This window comes from Phacochoerus africanus, chromosome 9 (genome assembly GCF_016906955.1).
Source record: "Phacochoerus africanus isolate WHEZ1 chromosome 9, ROS_Pafr_v1, whole genome shotgun sequence".
In the NCBI taxonomy this organism is placed as follows: Eukaryota; Metazoa; Chordata; class Mammalia; order Artiodactyla; family Suidae; genus Phacochoerus; species Phacochoerus africanus.
The window spans coordinates 77,758,101-77,783,230 of NC_062552.1; the positions used below are offsets into that span (position 1 = coordinate 77,758,101).

The window sequence follows — 25,130 nt, forward strand, 5'->3', positions numbered from 1 at the left end:
GATCTCCTTATAAATCTATTCTAAGTTGTGTCTGATAAGCCCAAGCTCCCGATCCCTCCCACTTCCTCCCTCTCCCATCAGGCAGCCACAAGTCTATTTTCCAAGTCCATGATTTTCTTTTCTGAGGAGATGTTCATTTGTGCTGGACATTAGATTCCAGTTATAAGTGATATCATATGGTATTTGTCTTTGTCTTTCTGACTCATTTCACTCAGTATGAGATTCTCTAGCTCCATCCATGTTGCTGCAAATGGCATTATGTCATTCTTTTTTATGGCTGAGTAGTATTCCATTGTGTATATATACACCATATTTTCCTAATCCAATCCTCTGTTGATGGACATTTGGGTTGTTTCCATGTCCTGGCTATTGTGAATAGTGCTGCAATGAACATGTGGGTGCATGTGTCTCTTTTAAGTAGAGTTTTGTCCGGATATATGCCCAAGAGTGGGATTGCGGGGTCATATGGAAGTTCTATGTATAGATTTCTAAGGTAGCTCCAAACTGTTCCCCATAGTGGCTGTACAAGTTTACATTCCCACCAACAGTGTAGGAGGGTTCCCTTTTCTCCACAGCCCCTCCAGCACTTGTTATTTGTGGATTTATGAATGATGGCCATTCTGACTGGTGTGAGGTGGTATCTCATGGTCGTTTTGATTTGCATTTCTCTTATAATCAGCGATGTGGAGCATTTTTTCATGTGTTTGTTGGCCATCTGTATATCTTCCTTGGAGAACAGTCTATTCAGGTCTTTTGCCCATTTTTCCATTGGTTGATTGGCTTTTTTTGCCATTGAGTTGTATAAGTTGCTTATATATTCTAGAGATTAAGCCCTTGTCTGATAACGGTCAATTCTAATTTATGCATATATATACATGCATACATCCATTTATTGACAAGTACAGAGCTTACTAAGACATTATCCTAAAAGAACTTACATCTGAGAGGTAGGGACAGGAAAGACTCTGCATCCCCTATTCAGAGAGAGAGATGGTTCCGGGTTAATGGCATTAGGAGGCAGCTTGTCTTCTCAATCTCTTTCCCAGGGGGTCGTGTCAACCATGCAGCCAAATCTACTTTCCAGAGAGCTGCCGTTTATTCCTATGATCCAAGGCTGAGGAGAACTGCTGTAATAGACCTGGCTGTGTTGCTGCTTTTGGGGTGCTCCAGTGCTTCTTGGTTTGGGCTTCCAACCAGAGGCTGCATCGTTCAGTGATGGGCGAGGTGGGGATAAAGATGGAACAGAGCATCCAGAGGTTTGGCCGGTCCAGCATTGCCCTCCAGTGGTCAAATGCAGGCATGTGGGGATGACGACTCCTAGAGGGAGGCTCTGAGCTGAGGGCCTGTGGCTTAACAAGGGGGCTCAGGAATGGCTCTTCCAGATGAGGTTGGGAAGGCAAGAATTGGAAGCCAGAGTTGAGAAATTAAAGTGAGAATTAAGATGGATTGATGACCAGGAACCTGCAGTTGTATGTGTAGAGAGAACCAGAAACAGAGACCATGTCAATTTCCCAACTTGGATTTTAGCTGACAAGTTGACCAGGCTGCCTTGGGGTTTAGGGAGTGTGGTGGCTGGTGGGGGGGAGGGCGTGATCACACAGAGCTGTAACCCCAGTTCTTTCAGTCCACCCTGGTCAAGGCTCTCAGATGACTGTGAGCTAGAACCAATATTTTCAGATAAATGGTCAGTCCAGGAAGGAGCACAAATCTCCTGAAATGAAACAGATGCAGATTCACATGGAATGAACTTTTAAATATTGTCTTTACAAAGGGGTCTAGTCCATGGGAAGGCACATCTGTTTTTGGCACACCTCCGAGGATGCAAGGAGGGCCTTCAAGTGGTCTTGGTCTCTCCGCGTCTTACATGTGAGTGGTTCGGGAACTCTGATTTGGAGGGCAGTTTCTCTTAGCATCAGGAAGTCTTCCTCCCAACCCCCTTTTGGGTCAAAGTCACTGGAAGATGTCCAGCACAGCAGGGCACTGTCCTTTGTCCCAAATCTATGAGTCAAGGCTGAAGTAGCCTTGGCAGCCCCTGTGCTCTTGGCAAAGTCTACAACTGGAGCGATGTTTCCTTCCTTTTTCCTGTTTCATATCCTTCGGATCGATCACAGTACCCTTCAGATATAGCATCACTTACCTTCCAAGGTCATGGAAGCAAAGGAATTTCACTGTATCCTGAATCTTCTCCTGCTTTATTTCTTCTCGTTGATCTATGACTTGCCTGAAACTTCAAGCTTGAAATCTTCCCACCCCTGCCCCCATTGCTCTCTTGCTCTGTTCCCATAAAAAGAGAGCGACATGGGCTAGAGAAAGCTCCTGACCAAATCGAAAAAGCAATACAAGACTAACAATGACCAGCTCAGGAGGTGGGTAACTGTAGCATAACGCATTAGGGGTCAAATCGCTCACATTGTTGCCTATAACATGCCAGCATCCATGGCCCTATTGTAGAAGAACCCAGGCTTTACCATAAGAACAGGGTTCAAACTGTGAATGCAGGGCAAGGGTCTGAGAGTAGGATGATGAGGATGGAGGGAACAGAGTTACCTTAGTTATAGGATTCTTGGGAGACACCATAAGCCATGGGACCTCTGTGTACATATGTGTAGCTCTGTGTGCACTGGTGTGTGGTTAAAGTGAAGCTTTCAGAAGTCAAGAACTGTGCCTTCCCTGCTCTCCTTCATTGCCCCCAGTGCCCTTGGAGACAAGCGTATTGCCCCATAGTGCCATGGTTAAGAGAAGCTGCTTTGGAATCCAGCAAGCCAGAATTCAAGGTCTTTTACCTTTGTTTTTCGATCTTAGGAACAATTCCTAGCTTCTTGGAGACTTGGGCTCATCATCTGTAAAACAGGGGTCATAATACTTGGCCCCCACTCCTCTACATGCAGAGCCTCTGTGAGGACTGGGAGAGCTGGTGCTTGTACAGCCATGGCATTGCTCGTGCTATTATTTTCATGTGGGCATGAGCACTGGGTGCATGAGATCTCTGTGGGGGCGTGTGATTTCTGTGAGTGCAGGAGACTTTTTCAGTCAAAGCCCAACTTAAATGTAAAATAAAACCAGTCTCATTCCAGAAAACCAAAGCGTGCAGGCAATGGTGCTGAACAGATTCCCTTTGCTACCTCCTTCTATCACTGTAAAGCCTTTGCCCAAGTTTCCAGGGACCTACATCCTCTTGGACCCTGTCTAGAATGGGAGAACTGTTGGCATGGAAATAAGCTTTCAGCTGAAACAGGCATGGGGTGCCTGACCCTCCCTTCCTGCCTGAGCACTGGCTGCGCTCCGGATGTCGTGCTTGACCCAGTCTTGGGAGCTGCCAATACGAGAGAGACTGGGAAGTCTGTATTCAATCATCATTGAAAGCTGATTAGGAGAACAAGGTACCATGCAGCCGCTCGAAAGGCTGAGTGTTTAGAATGGCCATTATAGAGGAAAATCCTTCTGCTTGGCTGACTGGGGCCAGGTCTATGGCTCTGAAGCAATTGGCGCAGATGCCCAGCGAGGGGGTGAATTCATTTTGTGCCCAATAAAACCAGTTTTATTCAGAGAGCTGAATTGTTATCCCCTCGGGAAGGGTGAAGGTATAAAAACAGGTTGTAATTCTTGGAGGATCGAATTCTTCTGTAGCTGGAGACAGAAAGAAAGAGGGAGAGAGAGGAAGAGAGACAGATGAAAGGGAGCCGTGTTATCCTGGAAGTCCTAGTGTAATTACTCGCCTGAATTTCTCCTGGAGCTTCAGGATGCTGCCAGATGTGCCCAGGTCCTCTGTGCCCCGCCCCACAGAGCCAGCATCCAGAGCCCACCTCCGCCCCCCTGCGGCTGCTCCTCACGTCTGGGAACACATCAAAGGAGGTTTGATATTCATAAGTGCTATGAGTCATTTCACAGGGAGCTACAGGGAGCCGCCTGTACCACTGCAAGCTGTATTCAGCCCTTTGTCAGAGCAGCTGAGCCGAACCAATCCCCCATTATGGGCGTGAGGAGATTCCTCCTGGGAGACCTGGATTTGCCCTCAGACCCCCGTGCAGAATAAAATGGGTCTTTTTTTTTATTGAGAAATAGTTATTAAAACATCCTCCGGTCTTGGCTCAGCATCTCCACCGCCCACGGGGACGACTCTGCGTGGTCCTTCCACAGAGTGTGACCACCTCCAGGCTCCCACTGTTAGTGTCAATAACATCTGAAACCTCCCTGTTTCCTTCGCTCTGGGGACAAAGGACATCCACAAGCCTCCAACTGCAACCACATTTCTTATCAACGGGTGGAGGAAATTCTGCTCACTCCTGTTGAGTTTGGCTCTTGTTGGACAAAGCATCGTGTGTGACACTTTGAGGCCTGGCAGAGACTCGCAAAATTAAAGCCGCAGGATCACGGGGCTGGAAGGGACCCTAGTCATGCTCCATTGCTAGCCTCTCAAATTACAGATGAGACAATTGAGGCTCACAGGGGTTAAGCACCTTGTCTAAGGTCACACAGACAAGTGAGGATTTCTAGTACACAGAATCGTTTTCTTTTCTCTTTGTCTTTTTTAGGGCTGTACCTGTGGCACAAGGAAGTTCCCAGGCTAGGGGTCAAATCACAGCTGTAACTGCCAGCCTACACCACAGCCACAGCAAGGAGGGATCTGAGCTGCATCTGCAAACTACATCAGAGCTCATGGCAATGCCGGATCCTTAACCCACTGAGCGAGGCCAGGGATCGAAACCTTATCCTCACAGTCACTGTGTTGGTTCTTAACCTGCTGAGCCACAACGGGAACTCCAGAATCATTTTCTAAGAGAGAGGGGGGGAACAGTGGCAGCGTGACTCTTGTTATTACTTTCCCACTGGAGTCTGCTTCAGAGATGCAAACCTATAGGAAAGGGAGGGAGACCAGGAGACCTGAAGCTATATCTCAGCTTTGCACCTCAGTTTCTCTGTACGAAAAATGGCTGTGTTACTTATCCTCATTTCAGGGCCGTTGTGTGGCTTCCTGAGTGACTCTGGGAAGTCCTGGAAGCTTGGACCACTCTCTTTCTGGGCCCAGGAGTGGGGCTCCTTGCCGAGGCTGATTAACCTGTGCCCTGTTCCTCAGTCACCATTGAGGCCTTGAGGAGCCACTGGCGTTGGGAGGGTGGGAGAATTAGTGAGGCACGATCAGGCTGGGAGGCAGGGCCGTAGGGTGTGGGGGGTGGGAAAATGAGTGGGATATAGTAGCAAAATATAGTAATACCTGCCTGCTCCCAACCCTGGTAATAGTTTCACAGGAGAATATGTGAGATGTCCCCTCCAGATGCCCAGATTCCCTACCTTTGCTTGGGGAGCGTGGGAAAAGTGTGCCCTTCTCCATGTGAATTTAAATGCATTTTCATCACACTATATGTCTTCAGTTCTGCCAGAAAAGCCAGCATGTCTTGCTCTTTAAAATGTCTAGAGCTCCTGTTCCCATTTGGGGTTTGTGGTTGGAAGGTCGGCCTCCTGAGCTGTCTGGTGGTAATCGGGTTCTGAATAAATGAGCCCTTAGGGATTGCCAGGGAGACCAGAGAGCAGCCCACGCCCTGCCGGGACTGAGTCTGGCAGCAGAAGCCACACCGTGTGCCTTGCCAAGGTGGTTCCCGCTGGGCTGGGCTGCTCGCGCTTCCTGGCAATCCAGGCGGCATCCTGGCTTGGCGATGCCGCGAGCCCAGAGGCCCAGGTCCGTGCATCAGTGTTCGCAACAGCTTTCTCCTGTTATTACCTTGTCAACAGCAGTATTGGAGACACAAAGGACAGCTCTGCATGATGATGCAGTGAATGACTGGTTAGGTGCCTCCTGTTTAATAACCAGAGAAATATTGCTGTGCGGCATCTCTCCATATGTTGTAGCATCTGTGTCTGGCATGTAAGGGACTCATTTTCTTCGCATATCTCATTAAAGATGTAAGCAAAATGGAGGGGCTGCGAGCAGCACGCTCCCCGCGCTGCCTGCAACTCCCTTTTCTTACCCTCTGCTGCCATCTAGTGGCCACTTGCCTCCTCTGCATTGTCATTTTCATAGTGGGGCTGAAGTCTTGCCCCCTGGAAACTAGAGGAGAACAGTTACACAAACCACACAATTATGGATCTTGTGAGAGTCCTTGTTGCAACAGAAAGTCAGCCTGAACCACCCTGGGACTTCCTCCTAGAGCCTGAGAGGGCCCTTTCTCCTTTGGAGAGATAATGGTCCATCAGTGTTCTTATAAACCTACGCAAGTTCCAGACTCTAAAAGTAAATCATGAAGACCTGGCAGGCTGGATAAATCTTGCCAAAAGCCAAGGTGAATCTTGTGACCTGGGGGCAGACAGAGTCCTGCACCTCAAGATAAAATTTCCCCTACAATCTTGAAGAATCCCCAGAGGTTGGGATGGAGAAGGCACAGAGCAGAAGGGGAAGTCCATGGGTCTTTTCAGCCTCTTGCCCACCCATCTCCACAAAATATCCTTGCAAGTGGAAGCTTGCTCCAGCCCGGGTCCCACAGCCTTAACTCAGGACCCACAAGCCCGCTTTGACATTTGCTTCGTTGCTAGTGATGGCATCGGAGGGTGTTTTCAGCCACTATTCATCAGTCTGGGACCTGGGGATGCATGCCGGGATGTGTGCAAAGCTTGAAATGCTTCCCACGGTGGAAGACACAGTGCAAAGTGAACCACCTCACTGTGGTGACAATGCAGGAGGGCCACAAGTGAAGAGCAGACAGAGTGCAACAGCTGCAGGGCAGGGTTTAGGCTGGGGCTGCAGGTGCCTGTGCATCACTGTGGGCCCTGATGCAAGAGGGAGGAAGGCCACCCTGCTTCTGGGCTGGGGACTGAAACACAGGGTGATTTTGTCACCCAACCCCGCAGCTAACATCTTTCTCTTGAAGCCTTGGCATGCATTCCTTAATCTCATTAACTGAGTCATTGTACATGTACTCAGCTCTAGAATATGCAGTGAAGTAGACACAAAAAGCTGCATCTGACAGTCTCAACCTTTGAGGGTCTTATCATCGAGAAGGAAGTTAAGGATGAGGCATGAAGGTCAAGGCAGCATGCATTAATTCTCTATGAGAGAAACGGCTTAACACAGAAGGCAGGGATTCTGGGAAAAGGGGAATCCTCCCCAACAGCTGGGGAGCATATTACGGAAGGAAATGCTTCAAGTTGCCCAAGGAATTCCAACTGATGGTGAAATGCCCTCTGAGATGTGTGGCCTCTCTGGTCCCCAGGGCCTAAGGACTTGGATTTGGCTGTGGGTCATGCTCCCCGGGTCAGGAGACAAAATGAGACTAAGATGTGTCTTCCAGGGCCCATTGATGTATCTGTAATAGATTCCTTTCCCTTCTTAGTATTACTGTTCATTCATTGATTAACCTGTCATTCATTTATTCATTTAGGAAATGTATACTATTCTAGCACCGGTGCTCAAGGGATAAACCCACAAAATGTCTTAAGTTTTCACAGCAGCTTGACACTGAACCTGAGCTTCATAGAATTAGAATCACTGTCATTTTTGTCTCCATCTTCAGACCCTCCACTTTTTAAGTACCTGGTGTTTTGTTTTGTTTTGTTTTTTAGGGCTGCAGGTGCGGCATATGGGAGTTCCCAGGCTAGGGGTTGAATTGGAGCTGCAATCGCTGGCTTATGCCACAACCACAGCAATGTGGGATCTGAATTGCATCTGTGACCTCCCCTGCAGCTTGTGCCTATGCCAGATCCTTAACTTGCTGAGCGAGGCCAAGGATTGAACCTGCGTCCTCATAGATACTAGTCAGGTTCTTAACCCACTGAGCCACAATGGGAACTTTGGTACCTGTTGATTCTTTATTGCTTTATCTGTCCACATGGTCCTCACGCCTTTCCCTGCTCCGCCCAAGAATGCTTCAGACAGAGGCAGCCCCAAATGTCCTGCTGCGTCTTCTGGGGGTGACTTCTGGTTGGCAGGGATGGTCAGAGAAGACACTTTATTGGTCTTGTGGAAATAGAAGTGGAAAAACAAAGACAAGACCCTTTGATTTAGTCTTGATTAACAATAACATACACTTTGAGTTTGCAACAGTGTTTGATATGCCTTGTGAGGAAGAAATCCTATTATGTCAAATTTTCAAAAGCCTGTGCCGTTAAGATAAAAATATTTACATTTCATGACCGCAGAGCTCAGTGAAAAGGGGCTGTCAAGAGACCAGACAGCTGGGGGACGGTTTTGTGTGATTTAAATGTACACAGTTTTGGCGTCTTCTTATGCTGACTGACAAGGAACAAGCAGCTTCGATATCAACTCCCCAGGAATATAACTTTTAATGGCAAAGCATTTGATCACAGAGAACTCCAAAAAATATCGTATTGCTCATTTAATCCTCAGAATATTTGTGTCAGAAATAGAATGTGTTTAGTTGAGTTTTAAGTAAACTCACAAAGCTTTGATTATTAACTCATCGCTTTCTCTTTCTTTCTCTTGGTCTTGTCTTTTCGCTTTTCCTCAGCAAACCACGGGAAATAAAGTGTTGAAGGAGACACCACCTGAGCCTTGTTTCTTTGCCAGTTCTGTGGATTGGAGTTTTATATTCTGGAAACAGAGGCTGCTAGGAAACAGGAGGTACCAGATAACAGCTGTGTTTCCATAGGTGCTGGGACCCTGGCTACATAACCGTTTGCAAAAACAGCCCTCCAAACTCCATCAGATTCTGGTCTGGGATCCAACGTGGAGCTACACATCAGAGTCTCTGTACCTTGGTTTCTTCTTTTCATTTCTGAAAATGTCACAAACGGGAAAATGTGGCTGAGTTTTATGGGATTGTGAAGTGTGTCACCCCAATCTGACATAGATTTGTGGGAACCACAGCCCATGAGGTTTGTCCCATCATGTCTTCTCTGGGATTCAATGAGTTGAACCCCTAAGCTTGCAGACCAGCAAGTAGGGAAGGGAACTTCATTGTCACTGAGGGTCTATGTGAAAGCACCCACTGAGTTTTCACAGCTAGCCGAGGTGTGCTTTATATTCCCTTTTTATGAGCAAGAGGGGGCCTCAGAGGTTAAATAACTTCCCCTAAGTCTTTGTGCTAAGTGCCAGAGACAGAATTTGAATCAACGTCAAAGTCCTGGGATTTCCCATTGTGGCGCAGTGGAGACAAATCTGACTAGTATCCATGAGGATACGGATTCGATCCCTGGCCTTGCTCAGTGGGTTAAGGATCCAGCGTTGCCATGAGCTGTGGTGTAGTTCGGCTCAGATCCTGAGCTGCTGTGGCTGTGGTGTAGGCCAACGGCTACAGCTCTAATTCGACCCCTAGCCTGGGAACCTCCATATGCTGTGGGTGCAGCCCTAAAAAGACAAAAAAAAAAAAAAAAAGAAAAGAAAAGAAAAGAAAAAAAAAGAAAAGAAAAGAAAAGAAAGTTGCCATTGACCACATGCCAAAGAGGAGAGCATAGGCTGTCTCTTTTCTCCTTCACCCACCTCTGGCTTTTCTTTTTTCTTTTCTTTCTTTCTTTCTTTTCTTTTCTTTTTTTGTCTACCCATTAGAACACGGGTATAAACCCTGAAACAGGACCAAGGCCGCCTATGGAGCTGATCGAAGACCGTCTCTCTCGTCACCTCTCTTCTGGAAGCTGGCTGAGGTCACACAGCCTCATTTGATTTTCCCTGGGTAGAAATGTGGGGAGAATCATGAAGAAGTTTCCTCCCGGGCTCCCAAGGCCTCCAGAATCATCCTGGATGACAAATAGAGTTTAGTTATAAGTGCCCTGCGCCCAGGCTCCTTTGTGGTGACGGTGTTTGCAGTTTGGTTTTGTTTTATAGGTTATGAGAATTTGTGATTTGGTGACAGAGGGGAGTGTCTCTTGTTAAGAACTCTCCTTTCAGAGTTCCCATCATGGCTCAGTGGTTAGTGAATCCGACTAGGAACCATGAGGTTGCAGGTTCGATCCCTGGCCTTGCTTAGTGGGTTAAGGATCCGGCGTTGCCGTAGGATGTGGTGTAGGTCGCAGATGTGGCTTGGATCCCAAGTTGCTGTGGCTCTGGTGTAGGCTGGCAGCTACAGCTCCCATTAGACCCCTAGCCTGGGAACCTCCATATGCTGAGGGAGCAGCCCTAGAAAAGGCAAAAAGACAAAAAGACAAAAAAAAAAAGAACTCTCCTTTAATATCATGGCTTCACAATCATCATATTGATAGGTTAGCTCCCATCCATTTAAGTGTGTTTCTTTATTGGACACCATCCTCAGGCCATTAAATGGAAATAAAAGTTGCCCCGTTGAAGTTTGCAGTCTGAATCTAGAAGACGGTTCTTTTGCACAAGGCAGACAGACTTATGGACCAGTGCAAAAGCACAAAGGTTTGTTCCTCCTTACTCAGGAAGTAATCACATCATTGACATTCTGAACAAGCATCTGCGGACAGGTGAGCAAGGAATTAAGCATGGCCGTGATATGCCTTCCCCAAGTTCAGGGCTAACAGTGATGCAGGAATAGGTCTGTTGAGAGTCCTGGGCTAGAACCATCAGCCTAATCCTCTCCCTTATGGGTGTGAATGGAGGAAAGAGAAAAAGAATCTCTCTCTCTCTTTTTTTTTTTTAATGCAAGCCCTTGCAATGCAATCCAAATTTATCGAACTGTTGATGCTAAGGTATACAAAATTGCACCGCTTTAATTAAGGCTTTTAGTTCACATTTGGCCACCTCAAGTAGTTGTTACATTAGGATGGTCAATTTCAATACTGTGGCTCCCTGTTGGACAGACACACAATCTTTATACCCAAACGTTAATGCATGCAAAGCAACAAGGCATTGTTAAATAAAACAGCAACAGTTACTGCAGCTTAGGTCTTGTGACCAATCACACATGATTAAAATGACTCCCCACATTCACGTCCACACTACTTGCCCACCATTTACCACCTCAACCAAAACATTACACATGCGAAACTGATAAGAATAGAGTAGGCACAGGTGGCTGTAGAAGTCCCAGTAGGGGGTCATAGATAAAGAGGGAAACCTGGGAGTCTTTGGGAGACCACTGTAAGTGTAAGAAAACCATCAGGTCAGCCTTGCTTAACTAGTGGTGGTTAGAGAATTGCCTCAGCTCATTGGGTGGGGGATGGGATGAGGACTGTATTCAGACTCAGCCCAAGGGTAAGAGTTTGAAGACTGCCCTTCAGCTGATTTGAATACGCACCTTACCGGATACTAAGGAGGAGCTACTACTCCCAGAAAGGAAGAGGCAGGCCTTTCCAATTCCCACGCCCCTTGGAAGATAAAACTGTGGCCCACCAGTCAAGCGGATCTTCCTTGCCTGCCTGCTTACGTCTTTTGCAAGCGTCCTATCCTAATGAGTTTGTTTCTTGCCTATCACTTTGTCTCTCACTGAATTCCTTCTATGTGGAGGCGTAAAGGACCTGAGCCTTGGTGAATCCAGACACAGGGTGAGTAACTCGAATTTAAAACCGTGGGTTCAAGTCCCAATCTAGCTTTAGGTTGGGTTCGAGTCCAGGCATGAGGATTCAAGTACCAATTTGGGTTTGGGCTGGGTTCAAGTCCCAGCACTTGGGTCCAAGTCCCAATCTGGGTTTGGGCTGGGTTCAGGCCGTTAGTGCTGTCAGTTTCAAAACAATCGCTAACAGGCAAAAATACTAAACCTGTATATTTGGTATTGCAAATACACTTTTGTACGAGCAAGCAAGGGATTCACAGTCAGAATCTACAGCTGCTGAAGCCTGAAAATGACTTACAAAAATTGTTAAAACATTAAAAACTTGTTTGAAAATATACACTTCTTGCTGTAGATCCCCACCGTACACACAGCTATAAACATTGTTCCCTATGTAAACAAAAAGGAAATGTATAATAAGAGATTTGAAAAGTCTGGACCTTTCCTTCCCAGCAGATGTTAAGGGCAATGTCTTTAAGACATTATACCGAAAGGACTATAATTTTAAAGACAAGATCACTGTCCCCAAAGGTTTTTTTAAAAATTAAAAAATCCAGGCAGGAGTTCCCATAGTGATTCAGTGGAAATGCATCTGACTAGCATCCATGAGGATGCATGTTTGATCCCTGGCCTTGCTCAGTGGGTTAAAGATCTGGCATTGCTGTGAGCTGTGGTGTAAGTTACAGAAGAGGCTCGGATCCTGTGTTGCTGTGGCTGTGGTGTAGGCCGGCAGCTCCAGCTCCAGTTTGACCCCTAGCCTGGGAACCTCCATATGCCTTGGGTGCGGCCCAAAAAAGACCTAAATAAATAAATAAAGTAAAATTAAATTAAAAAACTATATAGCTGTGATAATTGTACGATACAATGATAATGACCTTGAATTTCTTAAAATTACAGTAAGCTACAAGTATCAAAGAAGTGAAGTTATCTGGAGTAGTCTGTATAGGAGCTCTTTGGATTTTTTATTACCCTAAAATAATGATGCTTTTAGGGTTTACATTACTGTACTCTCCAATACAAAGTATGGGGCGTGTTAAAGTATACAGTACATCATTTTCACACATGTACAACACTGTTGGATGAAAAATGTCTCTTAGCACTGCTATAGGATTGTAGCCTCTGGTTTTACCAGCTGTACACTCTAGGACTATCATATAGGTAAAAACCTCTCCCAGAGTCAGGTAAAAACCTATCGTATAGGTAAAAACCTTGCCCTCATGTAAACCACCCCCGAGCGGCAGAGGCAGTAGCGGCAGGACCGCCATGGCGCTGGGAGCAGCAACCAGGAGGGACAGCGAGGCGATGCTGGCTGCGGCGACCTGGTGACAGCATGAGAGGTACGAGCTTTTACAAATTTGCACCATGCGTGAGTCATTCTTGGCTCGAGAGGTGTTGGAAAATCTGCTCTGTGCCATTTGTTCAAGGAATTCTTGTTGCAAAATATGATCCTATGATAGAAGAGTCTTATAGAAAGCAAGTTGAAGTAGGTACACAAGAGCGTATGCTTGAAATCTTGACTACTGCAGGAATGGAACAATTTTCAGCAATGAGGGACTTGTACATGAAAAATGGAGAAGGCTTTTCAGTAGTTTATTCCATCACAACTCAGGCCATGTTTAATGATTTATAAGATCTGAGAGAACAGATTCTTCGAGTTAAAGACACTGACGATGTTCCAGTGATCCTGGTTGGTAATAAGTGTGACTTGGAAGATGAAAGAGTTGTAGGAAAGGAACGAGGTCAAAATCTAGCAAGACAGTGGAACTACTGTGCCTTCTTAGAATCCTCTGCAAAATCAAAAAGAAGCGTTAATGAGATCTTTTATGACTTAGTGCAACAAATTAACAGAAAAACTCTGGTGCCTGGGAAGACCTTCAGAAAGTCATCATGTCAACTGCTTTCGTATACTAAATGCATGTAGCTCTGAGCCAGGTCTGAAAAACTGTTGCCCAATTCAACAATGCCAGCATTCCAACTTTGTTAAACCTAAATCTTTTTTTTTTTTTTTTGGGGGGGGGTCTTTTTTGCCTTTTCTAGGGCTGCTCTCACGGCATATGGAAGTTCCCAGGCTAGGGGTCTAATGGGAGCTGTAGCTGCCAGCCTACACCAGAGCCACAGCAATGCGGGATCCGAGCTGCATCTGTGACCTACACCACAGCTCACGGCAATGCCAGATCCTTAACCCACTGAGCAAGGCCAGGGATCGAACCTGCAACCTCAAGATTCCTAGTCAGATTCGTTAACCAGTGAGCCACGATGGGAACTCCTAAATCTTAAGTGGGCTTTCTGTGGGGGTACCCTTCAAGAGGCAGATGAAAGTTACTCCATCAGTTTGCACATTCTAATCACTTTCCAGAATCACAAGAGAAAGACTCTTTAGTAGAGAATCACCGAATAAGAATTTTACAATGAGTTCTCCATATCCCAGTTTTACATATGAGGAAATTGAGGCTCACATTGCTTAGGGGGCTTGACCAGGTCATGCGTCTTGTAAGCACCAGAGATAAAGACAAAACCAGATCTTTCTGCTCTCTGCTACATACACTGCTTACACTGAATTACAAACTGAATCTGATCCATGTGGAATCCATGCTAATGATCTGCCTCTGACACGGGCAGCTGGGAGGTAGCCCTCCTCCCTGACGCCACTCTCAAAGGTTAAACTACATCCACAAACTATTTTCTGTTAATAGAATATCGAGGATCTGTCATGCATTCACTGATCCAAAATGATCTTGAATTTATTTACAATTTTGGTACCACCTTTGAGTGTTACCATTTTCCTAAATTGAACCTACATTATATAAAGCCATTCTTCATTTATTGGTACGTTGGTTTTAACCCAGACTTCTTATTTCACATCCCAGCAATGCTGGGGCATTAATAGTTGAGAAAGCTTTTATATGCTTCTTCTCTGCATAACAAATCTGTATTTTAACCTGCACCTTCAATAGCTGAACTCCAAAGGGTGACTAATGGATACATTTCAGAATCACAGCAGGTTGGTGGGGATATAATCTTTTCAGTGGGAAAATTTTATGTGTGTGTCAAATCCAACCATATAAGTGACTAAACTGTAGGTAAGGCCAGGCTTGACTTAAAATGAGGAATAATGGAAATTTGCAAATGCAAATCATGCTCAGTTTTTGATGTTAGAACATCCAGGTGGACAGGCTGTGCCATCCCTCTTTGCTGGCCATTCCCTGTGACCTCGAAGAATCATCTTCCCTCCTGCCTCAGGGGGGTGGTGACCCTTGGCCATGGCCTTGCTGGCAGAGCTCAAAGTAGAACGGAATCTTGAAGGAGAATTCCCTTCTGTGGGAGATGTTCATACAGAATGAATCCTCAAAAACCTTTGCTGGGCATGACCAGATGGTTCTCTGGCATATATTTCAGAAGGAGCCCAGGGCTTCAGGTGGACCACACGGGGGAAAGGAAGGGCCCCCCAAATACGTGAAGGTACCCTTTTCAGTGACAGCAGTCAGGTCAGGCTCAGCCTCTCAGTGCGCCCCTAGCCCTCCATAAGGTCATAGCCAGTCCAGGAGGGCAGAGCTCTTTGCAGTCGGCATGGACTCTCTGTGATATACGCCACTAGGAGAATTGCAGGAAGGGTGACCTCTTCCAGGGCCCAAGTGTGGGTTCTTGTCTAACACTTGGAAAGGAATTGTCTGAGGAGATATACATGCTGACAAAGCAGAAGACTTTATTGGGAAGGGGCACCCAGGCAGAGAGCATCAGGGTGAGGGAACCCAGGAGAACTGCTCTGCCGTGTGGCTCACAGTCTCAGATTTTATGGGAATGGAGTTAGCTTCTGGGTTGTCTCTGGTCACTTGTCTTATTTGGCCCATACTTGGTCTGGCCCAGGGTCCTTCCTGGTGGCACGTGTACCTACCTCTCAATCAAGATGGATTCCAGCACCAACGATGCTGGGATGTTGGTTGTCTTCCTCCCTCTGACTGTTCCTTCCTCCCAAGTTCACCCACTTGGTCATCAGGACAGTACTGTGTTGCTTATCAGAGCCTCCTGCTCTGCAACAACTCATGCAAGCGGCTATTGTAGTGCGTGGCCAAGGTGGGCAGTTTCAGTCAATGGTCCCCTAATGGGGGTGAAGTGGAGAATATCATGAACTTGCATGGAGTCGAGTGTTCTTTTTGGGGACCCTCATCACAGTTAGAGGGAATGTAGCTAAGAACATGCAGTCTTCAGGGGACCTGGGCTCCTGAGGAGGAAGACTTTGGAAGAGATCTTTGCTGCTGTTTTCCCCGCCCCTCTTCTCCCACCATCACTCTCCATTCTCTCTGCTGCTCTAGTGCTTGTTGAATGACTTGACTGGGGCTCCCTGGGAGCTGTGGGCAGCTCTGGGGTGCGCCAGGGCCAGGCGTGTCAGAAGTCACGTATATGGACCTTGCCCTCTAGACGTCAGACATAAGAACAGGTTTCTCACAGTGTCCCACGTTAGTGCTTTTCAAATTTATTTCCACCTGAGAACCACTCTGACTGGGCAGATACACCCTGGGCCTCCACTCCTCTGCTGTTTCTTGCTAATAGAGAGTAAGCTCATTGAAATGGAATCAATTCCATTTGGCTCAAACCCTAATGAGAGCTTTCCATTTGCTATAGTGCAAATATTGAAGTTAAAGAGACAGCTTGGGGACCAACTAATTATTTTAAAGACCCTCGATGCTTACAGAGTAGGCAAAATTGTACTCAGAGGAGCTTTGTTCAGCACCGAGACCCTTGGGTTCCCTAAAACCAGCGTTTCCAGGTACCTCCGGGGGCCAAACAAGAGGGAGTACCTCACAGACTGAGGATGTTAGAGCTGGAAAACTTAGTCTTTTAGTCTACCCCTCATTTCACTGCAGGGAAACAGAGACCAGAGGTGCCAAGATCTCATGCAGAGCCCACAAGGGTCATGGTTAGAACCTGAGTTTGCTGCTGGCCTGTTTGGTCTTCTTACTCTCCCTCTTGCTGGAGAAAGGACAGTGATTCCTCAGTTGTCAGAGCTGGAGGTCTTTGTACAGTTTTGAGGATGATTTTATTCCCCAAAAGAGCATCTTTGTACCTGTTCGGAGTATACAGTATTTAACTACCAGTAGATTTTTCCAGTGGTTGTTTGCTTATAGAGATGTCTTCAATTGTTCCATTTTTTTTCCTGAAATTATCAGTAAAGAAATTCTTTTTTTTTTTTTAAATTGGTCAGTTTTTAGGGGCCAGGAACCCAGGATGAATGTTTATGCATCTAAGCAGTGCTCATCTTTGAAGTCCCCTCATCCTCTTGACCTAGCAGAGTGGTGGGTTTAGAGAGGTAATCACAATAATTGAGTTCAGGAGTTCCCATCGTGGTGCAGTGGTTAACGAATCCGACTAGGAACCATGAGGTTGCAGGTTCAATCCCTGGCCTTGCTCAGTGGGTTAAGGATCTGGCGTTGCTGTTGCTGTGAGCTGTGGTATGGGTCACAGACGTGGCTCGGATCCCGAGTTGCTGTGGCTCTGGCGTAGGCTGGCGGCTACAGCTCTGATTCGACCCCTAGCCTGGGAACCTCCATATGCCACGGGAGCAGCTCAAGAAAGGCAAAAAGACCAAAAAAAAAAAAAAAAAGAAGAAGAATTGAGTTCAGTTGCAATTTTTGTGGACAGTGGTCAAATAATGATTCTGTGGTCGATTTATTTTATTTTTAAATGATATATCACTTGGTGTTAATTAAAGAGTGAGAAAATATGTTACAGCACAGTGGAATATGTTTTAAAAGGTTAACAAATAGTGACATGCATAAAGTACAGAAGTTTAACCATATCTTCCAGGTGTATCAACTAGAGAGAAAAATTTTGCAAGGGGTAAAATTTTTGAATTATATTGGTTAATGTTATTTTATTATGTGTTTCAGTTTTTAAAATTTTCAACATCATTTAGAATACCATTCTTCACTTATGACATTTGAATTCGTCTCATGGCACACATTTACTTCTTCTATAGACGTTATTACATCAAATTTCTACATCTGTGAAGTTAATGATTTGAATGATATTATCTTTAATACATACTTTCCATGATAATTAAATATTTAAGAATCTGTGACAAATATACTCTGTGATGGATTTTTTTTTTTTTTTTTACTAATTACCCATTTTTTTCTTTTGCTATTGGTCCAGGTAAGTTTGCATTTATTTATTCTTTAAATTTAACATTATTGAAGTGTAGTTGGTTTACAATGTTGTGGTAATTTTTGCTGTACAGCAAAGTGATTTAGCCAAACATCTACGTATATCCATTCTCACATAGGTCATCACTCTGTGGTTTGTTTGCTTATTTCATTTATTTATTTATTATCTTTTTAGGGCCATAGCTGAGGTATATGGAAGTTCTCAGGCTAGGGATGGAATTGGAGCTGCAGCTGCTGGCCTATACCACAATCACAGATATGCTAGATCTGAGTCACATCTGAGACTTAGCAGACTCAACTCACGGCAGCGCTGGATCCTTAACCTGCTGAGCAATGCCTGGGATTGAACCTGCAACCTCTTGGATACTAGTTGGGTTCATTACCACTGAGCCACAATAGGAACTTCTCTGTGGTCCATATAGACTGCTCCCTCTGTCCCCCAGTGTTAGGCACCTCCTCCCTTTGGTCCTTTGTTTATGAACAAAAGCTTATCTTACCTTTGAATAAAAATGGTTCACCAGAGTATGTTTATAGCTTGTATTGTTGAAGGAAAAGAACAGCGAGCTTTACTTGAAGTTTGAAATAGTTAAATTCAGAAAAAAGAAATTAAGGCAGTTCTAATTTACATAGAAGGAGTACATTTTAGGAACTCCTCACTCCAGGGATGGTGTAATGTATGTTCCAGCAAGACTTAGAAACAGTTTTTTTTATGTTAGACAACTCACTTGAAGGGAAACTAGGGATATTTTAAAGGCATGTCACCTAGTATTTAAAAGGTGTTTGTATGAGATGATTTTTCTCACTCTATGTGTTCAGAAGGAAAAATTGTGAATTATAGATAATACAAAGAAGTAGGACATCATCACCCATGATCCTACTACCCAGAGATAATAACTATAATTTTGTTACATTTCCTTTTAGTCTTTTGTCTTAAATTTATTCTCTTATATTGTTGAAACCACATTATATATTCAGTTTTCTGTTTTTCATTTATATTAGAACAATATATTTTTCCCCATGTGACTTAAAACTCTTCAAAACCTAATTTTTGATGGTGGCACAGTATTCTACTGGCTTATTTCTCTTAATTGGCTTAATCATTCCTCTAATTTGGGTATTTAGGTTATTTCCAACTATTTGAAGTATGAGTAACATTAAATGGACATTTCAGCCTATAAAAAGTCTGCTCAGATAACTCTTTTGAAGATATATTATCAATTATTCAGACAAGAGAAATGGCCATTTAAAAAGGTCTTGATACCTAATACCATATAAGCTACCATTATATTTATTCAGTGTGTAATCATAGCAGCAATAAATGTGAGCGCCCTTAATGTGCCCAATTTCATCACCATTGAGTCGTGATTGCCTTTTAAAAAATCAATATTCTTTAATATGAATGATAGTTGTTTTCACTTGCATTTAAAAATTTTAAGTGTGGTTTGGTTTTTTCAAATATTCATTGGCAATTCATATATCATTTTTGTATCTCATTTTTGCCCATATAGCCATCCTTTTCCCTTTATATAAAGTCTTTACACATTAAGCATATTAGCATTTGATTTATGTAACTCATATGCATACTTTTTTCTTTTTTTACTAATTTTTTCTTTTTTGCTAATTTAATTAAATCATTTTGGACATTTAGAAATCTTTTAACTTTCTATACTCCAATTTATGTATTTGTATATATCCCTGATAATTTCTGCCTTTACATTAGAAATTCATTTTCTGTCCTGTTTCAGATAGAGGGGACAAAATTTGGGCATAGGAAGAATAGCTTATGTTGGGAAGATGACTTGATTTGGGGCTTGGATTGAGGGTTGGTTGTATTAGCAACTCTGATCACCAGGTGTCTCCTCACTGCTGATATGTTGCAGGAAGTCCGGGTGCAACATATGGTACTATTTTTCTTAGTGTGATAAGGCTTCTCATGTGGTTGAGACCGTAGAGAGACTGTAGGTTGACAGGGAGAGACTGAAAGTTTTTCTAATTAATGTACAAAGGGAGGAGACTCAGTTCCTCCCACTGACTGCCACAGGAGAAATGTAGGTTTCAAATTGATGCTAATGTTGTATCTCTAGGGAAATATTAATCCACAGGATAGTAGCCAGTACTGTCCAGAGAAAGGAAATATTAAAACTATGAATGGATGTGAAATATAATTGCCAGAGAATTGTTTTTGTTGGTAGATGGTTTCTTTACACTGTTTTTTAAAGGCTTAGGGGAAATATAATACTTCCTTCCCAAGCCACTTAACTTCCCATGTTCACAGCAAACAAATTTATTATCGATAATTTGGCTTCCAATGTATGATAATAAGCAGGAGAAGGAGTGCCTCAGATAGGGACCAAAAGAGCAAAGACACTGCCGTTTGGCGATGATGGAATCTCATCCCTATTTAGACAGATTAAATTGGCCACTGATGGGCTGATCTCTGGGTTTATAAAGAATGTTCACTTTCTTAAATACAGAGATTGAGGGTCCATTACTCAACCCTGAGGTTCCTTTCACGGTCAGCAAACCCTACCACTCCCCAGAGACACCTGAAACACAAGGGTTTTATTTAATTTTTTAAACCAAGGGAAAATATGTTAATGAGTTGGGGAAAGACTGAGAGGAATTTGCTCATCCTGATGAAGATAACAAAGGGAGTAGATAGAGAAGGAAGAGTTCTGGGAGCCACCTTGCAAACCTTTATAGGGAGACGTGTAGCCAGGAAAACAAAATACAGAACATCTAATGTTGCCAAGTTATCACCTCAGCTCATCTCACCAGCAAGGACATTTCCGTGGAGGGTTATGGAGAGAAGATACTAATGACGTGTGTACTCCAAGGAGCCAGGTACAGGAGAGGGGGAGAGTAGAGTGTGTTTGGGTGTGTGTTCGTGTGCACACGCACACTTGCGTATGGATATACACACTTATACAGGGGAATGTGCAAAACAGCAGTTTGCTTAAGAGTGTGGCTCTGAGCCAGCTACCTGAGTTCAAATTCTGATTGCATCCCTTCCGGGCTAGATGAATTAGGGCAATTTACCTAATCCCTTTGAGGTTTGGTTTCATCATCTGTCAAACAGGGATTAATAAAGTTGGCATCATAAAGCTAATGGTAAGTTTTAAATGTAAAGTATGTGAGAACATGTAAAATACTTAGAACAGTGTCAGTCCCATGAAAAATCACTATTATAGGTGGATTTTTGTTATTTGCATATGTATATAAATAATTTCTACGGGAGTAGAGAAGAAAACTTAAAAAAAATTTAACCTTAGTTATTCAAGAAATATACGAATACATTCTTGTTATAAAAATTAAAGCATTGCAATTAAACCCAAAAAATCTCCCTCTCCCCTCCTGTGTAATTCCTCCATCCAGAGGTTGCTGTTAATAAGGAATTTGTGGTTGTACTTACAGTCCTTTTATTGTGCCATATTCAGAGTTTATATCGTGTAAGTGCTTTTACTAACATAAATGGCATCATAATCTATCTGTTGTTCCATAACTACTGCTGCCCTCATGTATATGCTTTCCTTTACAATAAGGGTAGCACTAAGACTGGGACACACTAAGTGTTGGGTCAGAGAGTATATTCATTTCTAATATTTTATTTATTTATTTATTTATTTATTTATTTATTTATTTATTTTGGTCTTTTTAGAGCCACAGCCATGGCATATGGAAGTTCCCAGGCTAGGGGTTGAATCAGAGCTGTAGCCGCCGGCCTACGCCAGAGCCACAGCAACTTGGGATCCGAGCCGTGTCTGCAACCTACACCATAGCTCATGGCAACCCCAGGTCCTTAATCCATTGAGTGAGGCCAGGGATTGAACCTGTGTCTTCATGGATACTAGTCAGATTATTTTTTGCTGAGCCATGAGGGGAACTCCCGTTTCCAATACTGATATTTACTATCATAGGCTTTTGTGTTGTGGTAAGAAAGATACCTTAGCCTCTTCTATTCTTCTCAATACCAGGGTAAAATAGTACAGTAATTTCCTTTTATTATATGTTATATCCTAAATAGCTGATTTTATTATTTCTCTTCTAACATGAACATTTATTCTTTCATGAATTTCATTTTTCTCATAAAATTAGTATATACTTATATGGAACATGTGGAAAATGCAAAAGAGTAGAAGGAAAAACTGCAGTCACCATATTCCCATGAGCTGTGATAGTCAGTACTTACAGTGAGATACTTTCCTAGAGAACCTTAAAATTGTAACTTGGAAACAACTAATTTTAACAATCAGGTTATATTATGCTAATTTAAAATTAACATGGTAATAAATTATATCTTAAATATATTAAGAACTCAGATTATTTAAATTTCCAGTTGAACGTTTAGAAAGCAGAGAATTTTCAAATTTTATATGGTAGTGACAAAAACAATATTCTACATTTTATTATTTTTGTCCTTTTTTTGAATAGTATTCTTTTCACAGAGACAAAATAATCATTCCTTTTTTTGGTGGCATACAGAAGCTCCTGGGCCAGGAATTGACTCTGAGCCACGGCAATAATCAGAGTCACAGCAGTGACAATGCTGGTCCTTAACCTGCAGAACCAGAAGGGAATTCCAAAATTATCATTGCTTTTAAGACATTTCCAAGACCTGTATGGAAATTACAGTAGTTTCAAGGATTACTTCAAAATTGCTCTTAAAAAGTTATTTATATTTTGTAGTTATCATATTTGGAATGTGTGTATCTCTGGAATTTTTATGGGCCTTCGTGTTTTATTGAGAATTAAAAATATGTTTTCAACAGATTGATAGTCTAAAACATGCAGTTGGACCCCATAAAGTATGTGAAATTTAAGTGGTGTGATATAAAAATTAATAACCCATATATAAGAGCAAAATATGTAATGTTGTAATTCTCACCAAACATAAATTAAGATTTGGATAATTTCAATTTAATGAAAAATTATAACTTGTTTTGACTACTACCACATGGTGGCACCACTTTAGTTTACAAGGGAAGTAACCAGACATTGTGTTGTATTCTACATTTTGCTTTATAAAAAAACTATAAAAGATTTTGATTTCTTTAGTGTTATTATGTTTTAAAATGGAAGTATAGTTGTTTCACAATGTTGTGTTAATTTCTTCTGTATAGCAAAGTGATTCAGTTTTTACATACACACACACACACACATAGATACTTTAAAAAATATTGTTTTCCATTGAATATAGTTCTCTGGGCTATACAGTAGGACCTTGTTGTTTATCCGCTCTGTGTATAATAGCTCACATATGTTAACCCCAACCTCCCCTTCCATCCCTCTCCCAAACCCCTCCCCCTTGGCAATCACAAGTCCGTTCTCCATGTCCTTGAGTCTGTTTCTGTTTCATAGATAGGTTCTTTTGTGTCATATTTTAGATTCCACATATAAGTGATATCATATGGTATTTGTCGTTTTCTTTCTGATTTAGTTCACTTAGTATGATGGTCTCTAGTTGCATCATGTTGCTGCAAATGGCATTATTTCATTCCTTTTTTATGGCTGAGTAGCATTCCATTGTATATATGCATGATGCTATTATTTTTAATACTTACCAAAATTTTTAAAGTTGTTTTATGTCTTTTTATATTAGCATTCATTGAGTTGGTACTAAAGCTTATGTTGAAAAATGTACACACAAATGCACAACTTTTAGACAGATATTAGCTGTAAATTTGGTGCCATGAAGCCAAATGATGCCTTAATAGGCTTTATCACTAACTTAAAGAAGAGCAATTGATGAATATTGACGATAATACTAAGGAAATATAGAGCAGCAGCAGAACAGAAATATGTCACAAAGTTTTAGCTATATGGGTTCTGTAAACCAATTCTCCATTTTTTTTTTTTCTCATGGGAAAATTTGCCTTGAAGTATATGCAAGATTGTAAGAAATATGTTATTTCTTATAGAATGCAACTGAATTATGTTGGGGGCTTATCTTAGTGATGAACTTATAAGTAAGACTCCAATGCCCTCTTTTGTTTTTTAGTATTATTAGCACTAAATGAAGGTCAAATGATGTCAGGTACTTTGAATAAAAAACAATTGTGGGAAAACAAAATTATCCCAAGTTGGATGCTATAAGCATGTAAAACTCAATATATGATCAGTACTATATTTACCATTTGCATGGCTATACTGTATAGAGTTCATCTTTTATATAAATCATTTCACTACTGTTGGTTAGCAGTAAGTATACTAATAATTATGTGATAAAGAACGTTTCGTTAAAAGTTTAAGGAGTTCCAGTTGTGGTGCAGCAGAAACGAATCTGACTAGGAACCATGAGGTTGTGGGTTCGATCCTTGTCCTTGCTCATGGGCTGAGGATCCAGCGTTGCTGTGAGCTGTGGTGTAGGTAGCAGATGTGGCTTGGATCTGGTGTTGCTGTGGCTGTGGTGTAGGCCAGCAGCTGTAGCTCCGATTAGACCCCTAGCCTGGGAACATCCATATGCCGCAGGTGCAGCCCTAAAAAGACAAAAATAAATAAATAAATAAAAGTTTCAAACATTCCTTTAAATATTATACTGTTGGGGCATAGTAAATTTGTCAGCCCATGAAGTGACTGGATTAAAAATTCAGCATGAATTTATTTTTGAGCAAAGGAAAAACAACAATGGTGAGAATCAGAAGAATTGAGTCGATAGGTAAAACCCAAGAGCAACATATATTTTTTCTATTCAATTCAAAAGTAATGATTCAGTTTCAGCAAAATATCATATGTTGTATTAAGTCAAAATTATTAAACTTTTATTTGTTTTGAATTTTTGTGCATGTTTAACTTGTGTTTTTAAATAGTCGGTATCACAGTTACAAGCACATGTTGTTTAAACAGCAATTTATGTCTCAATATGTTAAAACAACATTATGTTAAAGTAACATAGTTAACACTGGGGTCTGTGAAACTTATTTGTCCTTTAAATGAATTGTATCTGACCCCAGTTGAGAAACATGGCTGTAGTGTTGGGAACTATGTGTTTCCTTTTGCAGGTAGTTTTTTCCTCTGTTCTCTGGCTCCATGACTGCAGCCAGAGTCCTTGACAGGGAATGAGGTGGAGCCCAGGTCATAGAATGTAGATGCAGGAGGCAGTGGGACCCTGTGTTACTGTCGCACAGAGGTTGGCAGTGGGACTTTGAGCTGGGGAACTGTGAAATGCAAGAAAAGGAAAGCATCTTCACTGAGCTACATTATGAGTCTTCCACTTTCTTCTCTCTTGTTTGCCAAGATCCTACCTAAATTGTTGAAAGGCTAGCAATGTCTGTGTAAAACAGTTCAGAAGCATGTTCTCTGCATTTTAGAGTTTATGGGGCCCTGGGACTCTGTTCACTCTCCTTTGGTGTTCACCCCCATTCGGAAAGACTGGCTCAGATACAGGAAATAAGCTTTTGTTCATCATACCCTACAGTGTTTCTTTTAGTTTCACGATCTCCAAAAAGACTCCTGGTAGATCTAAGACTCAAATTTTCATCTTGGAGAGGAAAGTTCTCTGCTGGGACTGCCACCTTCAGGAATTTCCCAAATCACAAGTTGGCCACAGTCACAAGATTACCAATGAGCCCCCAGAAAC

General features: G+C 42.8%; 1 protein-coding gene, 1 pseudogene and 1 gene segment (V, D, J or C); 1 reads left to right on the forward strand and 2 right to left on the reverse strand.

The window, feature by feature from the left end:
- Positions 1–25,130, reverse strand: part of LOC125134938 (T cell receptor alpha chain MC.7.G5-like) — a 446,151-nt pseudogene that overhangs the window by 214,136 nt on the left and 206,885 nt on the right.
- LOC125134937 (T cell receptor delta constant-like) overlaps positions 1–25,130 on the reverse strand; it is a 311,823-nt gene that overhangs the window by 128,503 nt on the left and 158,190 nt on the right.
- On the forward strand, positions 5,652–13,376 carry LOC125135571 (ras-related protein Rap-1b-like protein). The gene is given in 5 exon segments (XM_047795835.1): positions 5,652–5,784; positions 5,897–6,085; positions 12,765–12,797; positions 12,800–12,921; positions 13,063–13,376. Coding segments are annotated over 5 exon segments (729 nt in total). The 3' UTR covers positions 13,315–13,376.